Source organism: Patella vulgata, chromosome 8, assembly GCF_932274485.2.
Source record: "Patella vulgata chromosome 8, xgPatVulg1.2, whole genome shotgun sequence".
Taxonomy (NCBI): domain Eukaryota; kingdom Metazoa; phylum Mollusca; class Gastropoda; family Patellidae; genus Patella; species Patella vulgata.
The window spans coordinates 17,377,201-17,395,734 of NC_065886.2; the positions used below are offsets into that span (position 1 = coordinate 17,377,201).

The 18,534-nt window shown below is 34.7% G+C and overlaps 1 protein-coding gene across 2 annotated transcripts; it reads right to left on the reverse strand.

Moving 5' to 3' along the window:
• Window positions 1-18,443, reverse strand: LOC126830082 (G protein pathway suppressor 2). Of its 2 annotated transcripts, none has more exons than XM_050560303.1 (11): window positions 18,335-18,443; window positions 15,153-15,309; window positions 14,791-14,894; window positions 13,785-13,909; window positions 8,556-8,688; window positions 5,244-5,418; window positions 4,255-4,488; window positions 3,926-4,017; window positions 3,001-3,102; window positions 2,017-2,103; window positions 1-1,410 (listed from the first exon to the last, which is right to left on the reverse strand). In XM_050560303.1, exons 2-11 carry the CDS (start codon window positions 15,244-15,246, stop codon window positions 1,345-1,347), a joined length of 1,212 nt encoding a protein of 403 aa, XP_050416260.1. In that variant the 5' UTR covers window positions 15,247-15,309; window positions 18,335-18,443; the 3' UTR covers window positions 1-1,344. The 2 variants fall into 2 exon arrangements, with proteins under 2 accessions (XP_050416260.1, XP_050416259.1); XM_050560302.1 differs by having other exon boundaries at window positions 5,244-5,421.
• Between the last annotated feature and the right edge of the window lie 91 nt (window positions 18,444-18,534).

Below are 18,534 nucleotides of genomic sequence, written 5' to 3' on the forward strand. Positions count from 1 at the left end.
TCTTTTCTGTACATCTTTAATAACCTGCCTCTACATGTAGAATAGAGCTCATATTTACTAGGGCTACAAGGTAAAAATAATATAGCAGATACATTTACAAGCTATTTTAATATACTATACACAAAACAATATCTTTTTAACAAATCTTGGAACTTCATTATAAAATAATTCCAATTCTAGCAATTTAAAATTAAAGATATTATATGAAAGATGTTCTTAAAACACCTGATAGTGATACTGAAAAAAGAATTAAAAAAAAAAACCTGTATGAAAAATAGTATATCTTGAATATATAATCACAAGTAGAACCACATTCTCAAAAAGCAATGAATAGGGCTAAGCTGTGACATCAAATAAATTAGATAAATCTTCGACTGGAAACAGATCATGACGACATTGTAGACTGTGACTCTTATTGCCAATGACTTACATGATTATATTTAAATTTAAAAGTAGGGGTACTGAATAGTCGGAACAAATCCGAGATTACATTATAGCAATAATATATTGCAATTACAGAATAATAATATTAAAAATTGTGTAATTAGATAATTGCAATAACAAATTTAAAATGATAAAATCAGGGGCAGCCCCAGAAATTTTTGCAGAAGGGGGTTTGCCAGTTTCCTGAGACAAGGTATCTTAGTCTCGAAATTACGTAAGCATACATACACACTGAGCTTTTTAAAGCGAGAAATCCAACACTCCATTTGACATCAATTTTTATTATGAATTAATACTATCACATTGTGAGTCAATTTCATTGATGCAAAGCAAATGTCTATATCACTATCTCGCTCTTTGAATGCCCATTCCACCCCACCATCTGAAGATTAAGGATAAAGCACACAATCCGTGACACTTTTCTCATAAGTATTGTTTTACAATTCTTTTTATGTAGCTGAGCAGGGTTCCCCCCCCCCCCCCACACACACACACACACACACATACCCACACACACACCTCACCCTCGGGATCTGCCCCTGAAATTAGCAATAACCAATCTGAGATTGCATAATACTAATAGCAATAATAAATTTAATTCATGATTAGTGAAATAATATAACAAAAATTACTCAATAACAAACAATGTTATCACTACTTTACAATTTCAATGTACAAGCGACGAAGAGAGGAATATATGATGATGATGATGATGATGATGATGATAATTGTCTAACATGGAATAATGATTATTGATCAATACAGATATTTCTAAGTAAAATGATGATTTACATGTACACATTTGTATCTATAATTTACAATACAGGGTAGTTTTCACATTTAGCCATGCAGATGCCACATAATAGTAATATACAATTAGAAAATAAAACTATATACTATTTAGGGATAATATCTAGCCGAATTACTGAAACTTGCTCGACCACCTTGTTGAGTGTTAAAATTACTCTGGAAGATAAAAATGGATAACAGATAGTGAAAAAAGAAAAATGATACAAGTATTTAATAAGAAATAACCAGTTCTTGCTATACTAGTTAACAATAGATAATGCAAAATGAATATATTCAAAATTTCATTCAAATTACTTCATTCGCTGTTTGAAGTTTTGACAAGATGTGGCATAGATTGCTTACTATCATAACAACGGTACTTGTTATTTGAGACTTAGCCTCGGTCTACCTATTTTAAATTAAATCATTAAATGGTGACCATCTTTTAATCCATTTAAATCTCCACCATCCGATTGTCTAGAGAGTTGATTATGGGCTTTTCATGTGAATAATTGTCTAAAGAATAATTTATATAACATTTGAAGCCAAAATAAAGACCTTCAATAGGCAGATTTAGCTATAACATAATGCATCTTTAATATGATTAAACACAGATCTTATTTTCCTTCAGGTTTTTTATAGCAGAATCATCGTTTTATTTGGCTTTATAACAGCATGATCTAAAATTGTTTTAAAATAAAAACCCTAACATTACCTGTTTTTCAAAATTAAAGATAAAACTGACTGAATAGTCTATTTAGAAAGATAATAGGAATATTTTACCTGTACTGTAGTAGGTTGTTGATAAGAACTAACGGGGACCTGTGATGAACCTTGTGTTCTAGCAGGATAACCTGTTACTATACTCCCCTACAATATAATATACATTTACTTTAATAAATCATCATTTATAACAAACACCTGTAATTTTGGTCCACAAACTGTACCAGACCACCATAGTTGTAGCTAGACGTATTTGCTTTACTTCGAAAACCAATACTATACTCTATTTCATTTATTTATTTTTTGTGTTTTAAATTTTAAGAGAAAAAGCTATAAATTCTTCTTTTTTTAATTCAAGTATAGTAAAGTCAAATTTTCTGCCTTGCAAATAACCTGACTGATTTATCAGGGCAGAGAACAAATAGCTCTAAAAAAACCTGTAAATTCTGCACATGAATTTTATTTGAACTGTGTTGGGACCACTGTTTTATAATAGAGAGAGAGAGAGAAATGAGGTTTAACGTCCACTTGACACAAACTAGGTCATTTTGGGACTAACATGGTTTTTTTTTAAAATTTTATTTCAATAATTCGCTTGCGCGTAGGGGTCTTTAGCAGTTGGAGGAATCCGGAGGACCCGGAGAAAACCCATGAGGTTGGACAGGCGACCCTACTCCTTGTCACGTACAACCGTGGATTCTAAACCACGGCAGTCGACTCAATGACAGACTTTATGATACAGTGCGCGCATGCTAACCATTCAGCCATCCAACCCCCCTGTTCTATAATAAAGCACACTCTAACACAGTAACCTAAAAAGTGTCTGTGACAGTGGAATAGTTGTGCTGCTCTAAATATGGAGTATGATTCTTTTAGATTAATCAATCATACACAAAAGATTACAAAATCACTAAAACACAGCCAGACAGAGTGTTACAATAATTGTGAATAGGCAGACTGGGCCAATGGACTTAGTCGTGGACAAAATATAGCCACCTGAAATATAGATTTTTAAAAAATAAATAAATAAAAAAGCTGATTTACTTTTGGTGGGGCTTGTTGTTGTTGCTGCTGTTGTTGTAACTGTAGTTGTTGCATTAAAGCTGGTTGTTGTCCAGGCATTGGAGCCATGCCACGTATTGAAGGCTATAAAACATGTACATTATAAGTAAATAACTTTGCTGTATCATTTAATAGTTTAGCCCCACTCCCCACATCTTCTTTATCTATATTTAATAATCTATTATAAAGAAAGTCAATTAGAAATGGTTTCATGTCACTCTGACTACCAAAGTCTAATCATTTTATTTGTTTTAAGAGAGAGAGAGTGAGCAATAAATGGGGGTTTAACATCCACTTGACACAAACTATGTCATTTCATGATCAGGTCTTATTCAATCAAACATTTTAATTGTTTCACTCTAGCTGTCTCCATAAACTAAGATAGGAATAGATTGTAATAAACTATAACACATACTTGTGGAAGAACAATTACTGATTTATTTTGGTGACATTTTGAAGAGTATTCTCTCACAGTTTTCAAGCAATTAGTAATTGTTCTTTCATAAGTATGTGTTATAGTTTATTCTTCTATCCAGTTACTAAATGCCTCCAAAAGGATGAGAGAGAGAGAGAGAGAGAGATGGGGTTTAAGGTCCACTTGACATAAACTAGGTCATTTTGGAACTAACACATGGTTCAATTTTATCTTAATAATTTGTTTGCGCGTAGGGGTCTTTAGCAGTGTTGTAAAACCGGAGGACCTGGAGGAAACCCATGAGGTTGGACAGGCAACCCTACTCCTTGTCACGTACAACCGGGGAATCGAAACCCTGCCAGTTGACTCAATGACAGACCTTATGATACAGCGCACACATGCTAACCATTCCGCCATCCAACCCCCCAAAAGGATTAGAATAGCATGTAAGTCACCAACAACTGGGCATAATTCTTTACTGAGTATACTGACCTGTTGTATTTTAAACTTTTCTTCATTAAAGCCAGCTGGTTTTTGATGTTCTAGTTGTTGTAGATTAGTTGAATGTGGAGAATTTAAATAAGCTGAAAGATATATCATGAATGCTCAAATCAGAACTGTCAAATAATATAAACTGAAAATATAATGTATAATTTAAAGAAAGGTAGCCAGGCGACGGAACATACATATTTAAGTACTTAATTTAGATCGTTCAGTGAACATTCTGTAATTGATGGATTTGATAAATCATTTGATTGTACTCAACTGGATCAAGTTAACATATATTGGGCTTACAGGTAGAACATAATATAATTTCTAACCTGGTTGCTGAGCTCTCTGAATAGCATAACCTTGTGAATAGGCTTCACCTATTGCTTTCTGTTGATGTTGAGAATAGTGATTTGGATAAGACTGAAATGCAGATGGATTAGCAGGATTGTATTTTCCTGCTTGTGATTGGCTTGGAGAGTAGTTGACACCTTGTTGATAAGAGGCTACTGGTTGATTAGCATAAACCACATGACTTGCCTGGGACTGTGGATAGCTAGCAGCTTCTGTAAAATTGTAACATACATAATGCTATAAATAAACTGATAATCTTATATGAATAAATGAATGAATGAATGAAATGGTGTTTAATGTTCTACTATTCTGCAATAATCTTTAAAAAGATGAGTCAAATGGCTTAAACCATTGTTGTAAACACGATCTGACTATGGTTAGCCATCTAAACACGATCTGACTGGTTAGCCATCTAAATACGATCTGACTCTGATTAGCCATCTAAATACGATCTGACTCTGGTTAGCCATCTAAATACGATCTGACTCTGGTTAGCCATCTAAATACGATCTGACTCTGGTTAGCTATCTAAATACGATCTGACTCTGGTTGCAGATCCTTCAAAAATCTGACATCAACAATAATGACTCCACCAGAGATGATTCTTGCAGTTTAAAAATAGGCAGAGACAAAAACATTTGATCGACTGATATTCATCAAATGTGATGCACGTTACTAGATCAGACAGAAAGATATTGGCGAAAATTTTTCAAATGTTGTTTCACCTGGTGGACACATAATTTACCTTGAATTATATCAAACTTATGATATTCATATTTTAAAGATGCATTATGCCATCTGATAGTCTAGAGAGTTGATTATGTACTTGTCATGTGAATAGATGCCTAAATAATAATTCATACAACATTTGAATTTAGAGAAATGACCTGCAATAGGCAGATTTAGCTCTTACATAATACTTTTACATGATCAGTCATAATAACTGGATTCTAGTATATTAACTTACGTTGTCTCTTACTATAATCAGGTTGTTGATGTTGATATATAGCAGGATGGGCTGCTGCTGCTTTAGCTTGTTGTGGGTACGAACTATGTGGATACTTAGCCTCACTATGAGCATACGTCTGATAGGAAGCAGAAGAATGAGGAGGTGGAGAGGGAGATCTCTGTCGTTTTACTGGCTGCTAAATATTAGAAATAAAATAATACAATAACATTACAGATACCGGTAACTAGGAGATAAACACTGACTGTTAAGAATTTAGAGGACTGTTAGTGTTCATTTGATACCGTTTAAATCATGAGATTCAAATCGTAATGAAAACTTTCAGCAGTATCTTATGGAATATAAGAGGCTGATAAATTCTTAATAAGAGGTGTTTATCGATTTGTTGCCCAAAATATTTAACATTTTTCTTGGAATTCTTTTTTTCGTGATTGTTGATGGTCATTTTTTGGTTATAATGACGTAAAAACCAAAGAAAACAACTTTGAAGCACTGAAAACATTTGTGACATAATGAGATAACCCGCTACGGTACTCTTATTCGAATTGGTTCACTAAGCGACTGTCTGTTTGAAAAGCGAGATCCCTCCGAGTTAATTTTGATCATGAGAATAGAAATTGTATTGTTTTATTTTTATGCATTTTTTTTTAATGATTTTGAACTCTAGCAGTGAGTAGATTTGAAATAAATTGCAGTGTGACTTTTTCTTTGCCAAAAACTTGTTTGAAAATTCGTCATGTCAGTATCAGTCTTGTATTTTTTAGAATATATCACCATCAGTTATTAACACTTCAGTGGGATTAAAAAGTTGTGATATTTTTAATCACTTATTGAAAATCTTCAAATTTGACCACTCTGATTATGACAGAATTTCACAGAATGGTCATCCCATAGCAACCATTATTGTCAGTCCAGCATTGAAATAATCTTGACTAATTATCTTTCAAATACTAATTATGTATTTTTGTGTTTCAGGTGTGTTCAAGAAAAATTTCATGAAGATTTCCTAGAATAAAGTTTTGAGGTGTAAAATCTTTTGCTACTGCAAAGGGATTCTAGTACGCAGGAAGTGAGACGCCAAGGAAATTTATAGGACTGTTATATAATTGCCATAAAAAATTAGATTGAAATTAATCAATTACTATAACCCATTATACACAACAATATACATAACAACCTTTATTTGTTTTTTACATACATCCATAAAGGTGACCATAATTTTTTAAGATGTCGCATCAAATAAAACAGACTCAAAATAATTTTTGATTGACAATTATTTTTGTTCTCTATTTGAATTGCAATTTCAGTAAATCACATCAAAGCAAACATAAATTATCAAGTGAAGAGCTGTAGCGATAAAAACTGTTGTTGTTTAAACATACATTATGCAAGAGCTAAATCTGCCTATAGCAGGTCTTTCTTAAGGCATAAAATGTTATTTAATTTATTAACTCGACTTTTATTAACATGACAAGACCATAATCAACACTTGATGTCATCGGATATCTCTGATATTTAGTAGATTAGAACGGTACAGCCATATTTTGATTTAATCTAAAAATGACGAAGCCAGGCTAAGCTTCGAACAACCAGTGTTGTGGTTGCAATTAATGCACACATCCTGTCAAACCTTCAAAAGCTAACATCTTCGCTCACAATGAAGCAATTTGAATGAAATTTTCAATAAATTAATTTTGCATTATCTATTTCCGAACTATTATAGTAAGAATGGCCAGCTCTATATCTAAATCTTTCATAATGTAGCTTTAAATATGTAATATTTCTTTATATTATGTAAGCATAAAATTATGTACTTTTTTAAAGGGCATTGGAATTGATTGCTTGGTTTGACACTTGTAACCTTGAGGTAGGGTGTTCTCATGCCTCAAATATGTGTGCTAATAAAAATCAACTTAAATCACAGAATACTGCATCTCTAATGACAAATTCTCAAATGATCATAATGATGATAATGCAGTTACGGGCACTGACACACTGCAAATATTCTCCCAAAATATTTATTTATTTATGAAGCCCTTATTTTAATTCTATATTTTTATGTTTGATTTAGAGAGCTTTAATGTCTATATAAGAAAATATATAGAAAAGATCAACGCCGGATTAACCATGGTGGGGGCCCTGGGGCCTGGAACATGTGGGGGGGCCCTTATCACCGACCGAGGAGCTGTGCAGGCCACCTCGAGCGTTGAAGGCGCGAAGCCCCGCAAGGGTGGTCTGGGGAATTTTCAGGCACTTGTGTCGGAGCCATTTAGAAGTACCTCCCCCAGAAAAAAATAAAATTCTGCCACAAAATTAGCGCATTCTGGCGTTATTTCAGTGGACCAATCCATGCGAGTGCTATGAAATGACTGGTATTTCTAGTGGAGGGGGCTGGAGCCCATTGAGCCCGTTAAATCCGCCACTGTAAGTGAGCAGAGCTACATCAAACCTAATTTTGAAGTCGCTCAGTGATAAATAACGGGGTCACTTGATTTCGAATCGTATTATATCCCCCACGATGATTTGATGAATGGAGGCCGTAACGTTACGACCAAGCCGGACTCGATTTTTGACGAACGTCGAAAATATGAGGCGGCATCACCGGATTACACCGAATTCCCAGATGTCGATCGCGACACACCATGGATTGAGGGGGCCCCAGGAACTTCCGATGGAGGGCCCTCGGAGCATCGGAAGTCCCTGGGGCCCCGTCACTAGGTCACCGACGGTTGGAGTCCTCGGTCTGATCATGCTCGAGGCGCGCAACTGAGATTTTTGTGGGGGCCCTCTAATGTGGGGGGCCCTGGGCCCCATGGTGCCCCGTGGTTAATCCGGCATTGGAAAAGATAACGTAATCCTAGTTTTGAATCTGCTGTTAAGTGAAATATGATTCACCATTACTATATGTTGTTATTGTAATGTAATTAATAACATGATGATTACTCACTACTTTTGAAATATTCAATTAAGCATTACATGACAATTACTTCAAACCATGTACTGACTACATTCATTACCATTACCCCAACCCTGGTTCCTACTTAAAGCTAATAATGTCAATAATTTTTTTGTGAATGACACCAGTGACCACAGCAAATTAAGACAGCATGAATAGTTCTTTTTGTTTCAAAATTAAAAACATAATTTGATAATCTTTGACATTTGAATTCAATTAAAGAATAGGAAATAGTAAAAACATTTACAAAACATAATTGTAGCTTGAATTGGAGTCGATCAATCATTATGGAATTTGCCTTTTAAAAGATAAGTTGTTAGAACAAGATGAAGTGAAATCCTCTCAAATATACTTACATGCATGATATGAGGAGGTTTATAGAGTTGTGGTCGTACAGATATAGCTGCAGGTTGTAACATAACTGGATGACCAGATACAGGCAGAGAATGGGTTGGTGGTGGTGCATAACTTGCTTGTAAATTTAATTCACTGAAAATAAAATTACATAAATATTAGTCTTAAAAAGACATAGGAAAAAAAGTCATTTAGGAACTGCCCAGATCATTTGGAACTGACAGGGTCATTTGGGAACTGCCCGGGTCATTTAGGAACTGACCAAGTCATTTAGGAACTGACCACGTCATTTAGGATATGATCAGGTCATTTGGTTATTGTAATAAAAATTCATTTGCATGCAGGGATCTTTAACAATAGGAGTAAACCTGAGAGCCCAAAGATAACCCATGAGGTTATGTAGACAACCCTGCTTCGTAAAAACATTTGGGGGGGGGGGTCTAATGCATGCACTTAAAATCATGAGATCTGTCATTGAGTCAAGTGGTGTGGTTTTGTTTCCCCTTGGATGTGACATGGAAATGGAATAGGGTCACCTGTTCAACCTTGTGGGTTTTCTCCGGGTCCTCGGGTTTCCTCCCACTGCTAAAGACCCCTACTAAGCACTATAGACCCATAACCATATGTTAGTCCCAAACTGACTTCATTTAGATCGAGTGGTTGTTAATCCCCATTTCTCTCTCCCTCGTAAACACATGGAATCGAAAACTATAACACTTGAATCTATCACAGAACTTTTAATCTAAACATAAGGCATTAGAATACTTGATCTTCCATACCCCCCCCCCCCCCACCCAGCTAACAATCATATGGATTAGTAATTTAATTCAAAATATATAATTGACTTTCTGGTATTATTTTATATTAAGATGATAATTTTGATAAAGGTCACCTCAGACATCATTTAGCTCTACTTAACAGTGAGTGGTTGATTATTTGTGTAACAGATCTGCTTTTGTTTGTTTTCTTCCACACATAATAAGTAATAATAAGTCTCAATTTGTATAGCGCAAAAATACTTTATGGCAGTTTCTATTGCGCTTTTTCAAGTTTAAACAAAGTCATTCACTACTGACAAGAATAAGCCTGGTTGAAAAGATGAGTTTTAAGCTGAGATTTAAAGCTTTCTACAGACTTGGCCAGCCTAACTGACAAGGGTAATGAATTCCATAGAACTGGGGCCGAGTATGCAAATGAACGGCGGCTTATCTCAAGATTGACAGCCGAGACCGTCAATAGATTTTTATTCGTTGATCGTTAGTTTCTAGTGGGACCATGCGTAACGAGAAGATCTTTTATGTATTCAGGAGCTTTGTCATTTAAGGCTTTGAAGGTTATGAGTAGGATTTTAAATTTTATTCGTTCACTAACTGGTAACCAATGAAGACGCTTCAATATCAGAGTTGTGTTGGTGTTTTCTGGTTTTTGTTAAAGATGGGTTCCCAGAAAAGTATTTATCGGGTGTTTATTTCCAATAAAAGTATGGCAATTTTGGTATATATGGACAGTAGAGATATCCAATCTTACTAGAAAAATACTGGATTCCCCGAAAAACACTCATAGAGCGTATACAGGACAAAAACGTAAGGGTTTCCCAAATCAACAGCCCGACGATTAAAATCTTCTACACGCGTGGTGTCAAAGGTCACAAGCGAACATTGATCGCTTGATGTACAAGTTGATAAACTTTATGAAGAGTTAGACGTACAACACTTTCTGAGATAAAAATGACGGAAAAAGACGTGGGTAGTGGATAATCAGAGAATTTAATTAGGATTCGATATTTGTAATAAATTGTAAGCGATGAAAGACAGCATCGTCTTATGTATGCAATGGATTCTCCTCTGACTCCCAAGACGTGACGTAAACATGACCTGGTTTGATCGAATTTTAATAGCAGGGCATTCCTTCGCAATTACAATGTTTGAGAAGGATTTGAAGTATAATTATGACAAATTAATTAGTTTGAATATGTTTTTGGTCCATATATACCATTAAATCAGCCAGTTTGTACGCGGGAACCCATCTTTAAGAGGCGAGCAGCAGAATTCTGGACGCATTGACGGTTTTGAATCAGATACTTTGGTAGCCCAAACAGTATTGCGTTATGATAGTCTATCTTAGAAGTTATGAATGCATGAACAAGAACTTCGGCACTTTCTGGGGTCAGATATTTTTTAATTTGACTTATTCTATGTAGATGAAAAAAAGATGTGGAACAGACGGATTTAATATGGGCAGAGAGTGACATATTTGAGTCCAAGATGGATCCAATGTTTTTTGCTGTAGGAGTAGATGTGACATTTTCTTGTTGAAAAGTTAGGGTTGTTGAATCAATCTTCTTTAGTTGCTGTTTTGTGCCTATTATCAAAAATTCTGTTTTCTCGGGATTTAATTTTAAAAAGTGGGTCGACATCCATCTATGGATTTCATTTAAACAGGCTTCTATTGAATGTTTTGAACTGAGCTGGTTTTTAGTTTCAAAACTTATGTAGATCTGGGTATCGTCGGCATACAAATGGTTTTTAGTCCAAAGCGCGCTGCAATTTCTTTCAGCGGTTTCGTGAAGATTATAAATAACACAGGTCCTAACACTGAACCCTGTGGTATGCCACAGAGCATAGGACGGGGATCTGATTTGGAACCATGGATGTTAACAGTTTGCTTTCGCTTGGACAGATATGATCGAAACCATTCAAGAGCCACTCCACGTACACCTATTTCTTCTTCAAGAGTTACAAGTAAGTCGTTCGTATCGAGAGTGTCAAAGGCAGCTGATAAGTCGAGAAGGATTAGAAAAACGCATTGTTGTCGGTCTATAGATTGGAAAATATCACTTGTTATTTTAATCATTGCTGTTTCTGTGCTGTGGTAAGGTTTATACGCAGATTGAAATACGTTGTTGAGAGAATTACTTTCAATGTAGTCAAGTAGTAGATATAACTCAGATTGCTAACTGGTCTGTAGTTTTTCAGGAGATCTGGATCAAGACCGGGTTTCTTTAGTAGTGGTTTTAATAGAGCCTCGCATAACTCTTCTGGGAAAATACCTCTATTCAAAGAGCTGTTTACAATCAAACAGATGATAGGTAAAAATGAATCAATGTGAGTTTTTAACAGCCATGTCGGAAGAGGGTCGAGTTCACAGAATTTGCTAGTAGTGTTATGAATAATTTTCTGTAGCGAATCTTCCGTGATAAGGTCAAAATGATCTAGAGATGCGGATGTGGTAACGCGATATGTTGGTACTTGTGAAGTCAAGGAAGCTTGAACCTCCAAGATATCTGTTCTTATCTTCATTATTTTATCATTAAAGTAGTTGATTAATCGGTCGGCTAATTGACTGGTAGAAATATGGGTTGGTAAAGATGAATCGAATTTTTGTCTGTTCAGCAAACTGTTGGTTATTTGGAAAATTTTCTTTTGATCATTGCCGCAGGTCACGATTTTTTCTCTATAGAATTCTGTTTTAGTAGTTTGTATTAGTTCAGCTACTTTTTTCACTTCGGCTTTGTATATTTGCTTATGGACTGTGAGGTGAGATCTCTTCCACTGTCTCTCTGCTCTCCGTCTTATTCTTCTCGCATCTCTGATAGCTTCATTAAACCAGGAGCATTCGGGTTTTACAACCATTTTCCGGGTGATTTCGGGTGCATGTTTTTCAATTATATTTCTGATTTCAGAGTTATACAATCTGACAAGATCTGAGCAAGAAAAATGTGATATTTTTGATGAAAGAAGTTGACTTTGTTTAATATCTTCGGTAAACAATTGATCATCGATTGTTTTGTATTTTCTATATTTTATTATAGTGGGCTTATGCGATGGAATTGTAAAGAATGGCAAACTAAAATGAACAGCATGGTGGTCGCTAAGACAGGGGTCGGTTATGAATAGATTTTGAATGTTTTTTTCGCAAGTTCCAGTGAAAACCAGGTCATGTGTATGGCTATGACTATGTGTAGGTTGGTTAACATGCTGGATTAATCCAAGCGATTCAGTAAAGTCAATAAACCTTCGAGCAGTAGAATCTTCAGGGTCGTCGATGTGAATATTGAAATCGCCACATACAATTAATTTACCAGGTTTTAAAATTAAAGATTCGTAATATTTTCCAAAATCATTAAAGAAGTCAGATACATTTGATTTGGATTTTCTGGTGGGTGGTGGTCTATATATAAGAGCAAATCTTACTGATTCTGTTTCTGATTTAGTAATAAATTCCATTTTTTCGAAAGATTTGTAATTTTCGGATGTTTTAAGTTCTACTTGTTGATTATGTTTGCATAGAATTCCAACGCCACCGCCATCGATTTTTTCTAGGGACATGATACAGATTATAACCTAGTGATTTTAGTTCACTAGTAACGGGTCAATATACTTTATTATTTAGCCAAGTTTCTGTAATCAGTGCTAGGTCGCACTTTTGATCATTTAAGTAGTCGGTTAGGGAAACACATTTCTCTACGACTGAACGTATATTGATTAGGCAAATATTTAACTCTGATTTGGTTGGGGTTGTTTCTTTGTTTGGTGTAGTTTGTTCAGTGTGAACTGATCTGGTTTCTGGAACTCCATTATTTATTTTTCTTCCAGCACGTCTTCCTCTTTTAGTTTTCTTAAATGTGTAAATCCCAATTTGTCTCAGTTTATTAATTAATCCAGGTTGAATCTGTTCACTATTGTTGTAAGAGAAAAGGTCTTGTGAGGAGTAAATCACAGTCATTGATATCAGTGGTCATCAGAATTCAATAGCCAACAATGATGTTGCACAAAACACACAAAATACATAAAACAAATTCACCAGTGTAATTCCATATAAATCTTCAAGATGACAGTTGTCTGTATGGAAATTCTAATCCAGGTCGAATTAGTAGTTTTTATAAACTTTGTAAAAACTTGAGAGAGCTCTGTTCTGCTGCTACCAAGCGCAAGGGAGATAACTGATATTTCTCAGAATAAAGCCTAACTAAACAGACAGAGAGAGACAAACAAAGAAATGGGGTTAAACATCCACTCGACACAAACAATTTCATTTCGGGACTAACATATGATTCTATTTCGTTTCAATAATTTGCCTGAGCGTAGGGGACTTTAGCAGTGGAACAAAACTGACAGCTCGGAGAAAGATCATGAGGTCGGACTAACAAGCCTACTCCTTGTCATGGTTTGTTTAAATGTTAATACCATGCAGAACTAAAAGCAAAATTCAACACTTAATAACCATTATACCTTTGCTCCTTAATCTGAACTCGTTTTCTGTTTTCTTCTTCTTGATTGAGAATTTTCTTTAGTTTTAAAAACAATATGTGTTTTTCTTGCTTCAGATTCACCAGTTTCTGTTCAAATTTCTGAATCTGAAAACATTTATTTACTCATTTAACGAAAAAAGAGAAATAATCATAAGGCTTTTAATTCAATCTTCCTGTAAAAGAATTATGGTTAATTTAGCTTTATTTCTATGAACAATAAATGATTTTAAAGACATTCCCATTTTTCTATTCTTATACCATTCATTTATGTAATATTAAAAACTAACACAAATCTTTACTCATTCAATGAAAAAAGGAGATAATTATACGGCTTTCAAATCGATCTTCCTGTAAAAGAATTGAGGTTAATTTGGCTTTATTTCCATGTATAATAAATGATTAAAGACGTCTCCATTTTTCTATTCTTATACCATTCATTTAAGTAATATTAAAAACTAACACAAATCTTTACTCATTCAAAGAAAAAAGGAAATAATTATACCACTTTTAAGTCAATCTTCCTGTAAAAGAATTACTGTTAAGTACAATGAATGATTAAAAAGGTTTCCATTTTTCTATTCTTATATTATTCATTTATGTTATATTAAAAACAAACCAATCATTTCCACCTTAATTAGCATATCAATATGTAATTTTTTACATTGTGAAAGGATATATCAATCATTGTCAACAACAAGATGCATATGCTTGTTAAGTCAATGACTTTATCCTTGTGTATCAACAATGTAACAAGTTTACAAAGTACAGAGTGTAGCATAGTGTTTTTAAATACTGAATGACAGTTACTCTTAATTTACCTAGCAGAGTGCAAATGATTTGCATTCAGATTTTGCATTTTAGAAAGTTTATTATATAGATGAATAAAATATCAACAGATGGAAACCACCAGGTTTTTCTTTTATGATTCACTGTTGAAATTCTCTGTATTCTTCCAATTGTCTATTAGGTATTTTCACTATCTTTACCTCTTCTTTGGTCTGTTCAAGAGTTAAATTGTCTCTTTCTTCTTGCTTTTTCTTTTGTTCACGTTCTTTCTTCAATCTCTCCATCAATTCATCCTGTTCTTGTTCTGATAAGAAAAAGACATTTTGATATCATTGTTCCTGAAACTATAATGTGACGTTACCAATAATCAATATATGAACCTATCAATTCTATGATAAGGACAAAAGCCATCATCATTTTGGTCGATTAGCACATCAAAGTTGGTTAATCAACAAGTGGATATATATTAATACTTTGTCATCTAAAATTGTTCCAGAATGTTCGAGCATGATCTCTACATGTTGTCCTTGGATTAATCAATTTCATTAATATATTAATCTACCTTGTTTTTTTCGTTCTCTCTCACGCATTATATGCTGTTGTAATACTTTGTACATCATTTTTGTCAACTTTGGTCTTTCAACTAAAGCAGGCATTTTGTTCCCAGGTGTGTTACGTTTCTGATCCAATTTTAACAAAAGAACTTAATGTTAATTTTTCTGAAACAAAAAGAAATATAATATATGAATTGTAAAATTTGCTTTGTTTTTCTTAAAAGTACATTACCAGCAGAAATTTGATGATTCAGAATTTTGACAAACTGATGCTGTCAGACAGACTCTCGGATCAGTTCTAAGTACATGTAGGTTGAGAACTGTGACTCACAGGGTCTAGGCCTTGCACGGCATTTATAGTGTTACTGGTGGCGATACATATAACTTGACCTGATGACTGGGAAACATACAACCATATTTCAAGTTTGACGACTGAACACTGTCAAAGCACCATTGTGTTCATATCAGAGCTGTTACTCAAACGTCAGACTACCGTCCCGAGTCTGGCATCTCATTTCCAGGAGACGGCATCTATTAGAGATCAGCCAAGCAAGCCCTGGATAGCTGTGACATTTCCTGATATAACCATGCAAGATTATACGCCCATATTTGTGAGAGAGAGAGAGAGAGAAATGGGGTTTAACGTCCACTCAACACAAACTAGGTCATTTCGGGACTAAGCCCATATTTGTGCTTCATCATCTAAATATAGTTCAGTGCATAATACAAACCTAAAACAGGAATTGCAGTGCACTAGATTAAGAAATTGAGGTATGATCTTGGGTATAATTTAATTGGTTAACGACGTTGAGGTTTACAGACTTTATAACACAATACAAAATACAAGTTGACAAATCAATATAATGCCTGTCAATGGTCCATTCAACAACATATGTTTAGTCTAACTACCGTCACAAAATGACCGAAAATGCATCTCCCGACTTCTAGAAATAACAAAAAAAAATTTGTAGGTGCATGCCCCTAAACCCCTTAGTTTATTCACGGTATGGGCGCTCATTTATGTCGCACCCTTAGGGCTCTCTGTGCTCATTTTTGCTTCTCTGATCAGAATAACAAATGTCCCGATTTCTTCAATGAATAATCCAGTAACTGAAAATTACGCCTAACATTATGTATTGCCAGCACTTCCAGTAAAATAGACAACATTAACATTTAGCTAATCTATTTGATTATTGATGACCGTGGACCACTCTATTGTCTCAAATATAAGGGGATAGCCTACACAATTTCTAAGGAGTTATAGACATAACGGAACTAAACCACAGCGGTCAAAATAATTGGTCTTAACGGCCCAAAAATTTGGTCGTAACGGCCATACAAATTGGTCATAAAGGCCATACAAATTGGTCGTAACGGCCATACAAATTGGTCATAAAGGCCATACAAATTGGTCGTAACGGCCATACAAATTGGTCGTAACGGCCATACAAATTGGTCGTAACGTTAAAAAAAAACATACCATTTATTACATGAACAAAATGATATTTATTAAACATACATTATACAAGAGCTAAATCTGTCTATTGCAAGTCTTTCTTTAGGAATGAAATGTTATCTAAATTATTAATTAGACATTACGGTAATTAACCTATCCAGACCATAATCAACTCTAGATGGCATCGCTAGCCTGCGATCTTTAGTGGATTATGAGCCGATTTACTGCATAACTTTCCTTCACGATTTATAGAATAAATGGATAATCGAGACTATGCTGTTTATCGTACTGACTTTAGTAATGATGATGACGTTCCAGACCACGAAAGCTGAAAGATATCCATTGTCATCGTGTTTAATTTTGTCAGGATTCTTCTCACACTACCTCATTTTGTCAAGACTGACAGGACCGTGACAGAACTGAATTCTGTGTCATTCAATTGCAATTCTGTTAATTCTGAACTTTACAGACTAACAACAATCTGTGAATCATGCATCACCTCGGCTCGACTTTACATTGACATGTTCTGGCGCGGATCCAGAGGGGGGGTTTGGGGGACCAACCCCCCCCCCCCCCGCTCAGCTACATAAAAATTTTTGTAAAACAAACTTTTTTATGAGAAAAGTGTCATAATTGTGCTTTATCCTTTGTCGTCAGATGTGGGACAGGATGGGCACTCAAAGCGCGAGATAATGATATAGACATATGTGATATCCCAATTAATGCTTTGCATCAATAAAATTGAATCACAATGTCATCGTATTAATTCATAATAAAAATTGACGTCAAACAGGATGTTGGATTTCTCTGTTTAAAAGGATCAATGTGTATGTGTATATACGCCAAAATGCCAATAGAGACCATATGTATTTCTCAAAAAATGTCAAGCCCAGGTGGGGGGGGGTACATTTTCTCAGGAATCTGGCAAACCGGCCCCCTCCTGCAAAAATTCCTGGATCCGCCCCTGATGTTAATGTGATCTTTACATTAATATAATGTGTAGTAGGCCTATTCCAATATTAGTCATTACTTAATAAATAATAGTAGGCCTATGGGCCATGATGGCAATTATACTTGATTAATAATATGATCTACGGTACTTGTAGGCTACTATTATGTTATAAATTTATAATTCCTCTCCTCGGCTCATCATGATCATACTATAATATAGAGCGAAGCTCTAAAGCAATGCGCCTCTTTTCCGGTAATACAGGAGCGTAATTGAAAATGTCACCCACAGACTGTTGATTTAAAAAAAATTCAGACCCGAACCGGATACACTGGGCAAAACAGGCAATGCGCATGTCAACTTACCAAATCTCGCCCAAGTGAGATCTCGTAACTAACAAAAATAATTCTACACACCAAATCTCGCCCAAGCGAGATTACGCGCCTCATAGAACTATTTCTTTGACGCGTCTAATCAATGACGTCACATATTTTTTACGTCAATGAAAGTAATTCTCACACTTTTTTGTTCTTTTTTTAAAAACAAAATTAATGTATAAAATTTAGATCTAAATAAAAATCAATTTTGAAAAACTAAATTAATTAACATTATTTGTATCACTTGATATAATTAATTATGAAGGTTTTATATTTGACAATAATCACCTTCGCTCTATCACTCCGGCAATGCCTGTTACATATTATTATATATATAAACAGTTACATCATTATTTTGACAGTCAGTTTATAGTTTAAAGCATACATAGACGATAAAAACAAACTTACATATACATGTACAATTATCAAATTATCAATTATAATAAAACTGAACAAATTTTCCCAATTTTTCAATTAATTTTTCGAGTCTTCGAGTCTTCCGTGAAACGTCTATACCGGAAACGGAAATAACTGTGGTTTTGACGGAATATCGGCGGTTCGTGCATTTGATTGGTTCATTTCAGCAACCGAAATCGGTTCTAAGCAGG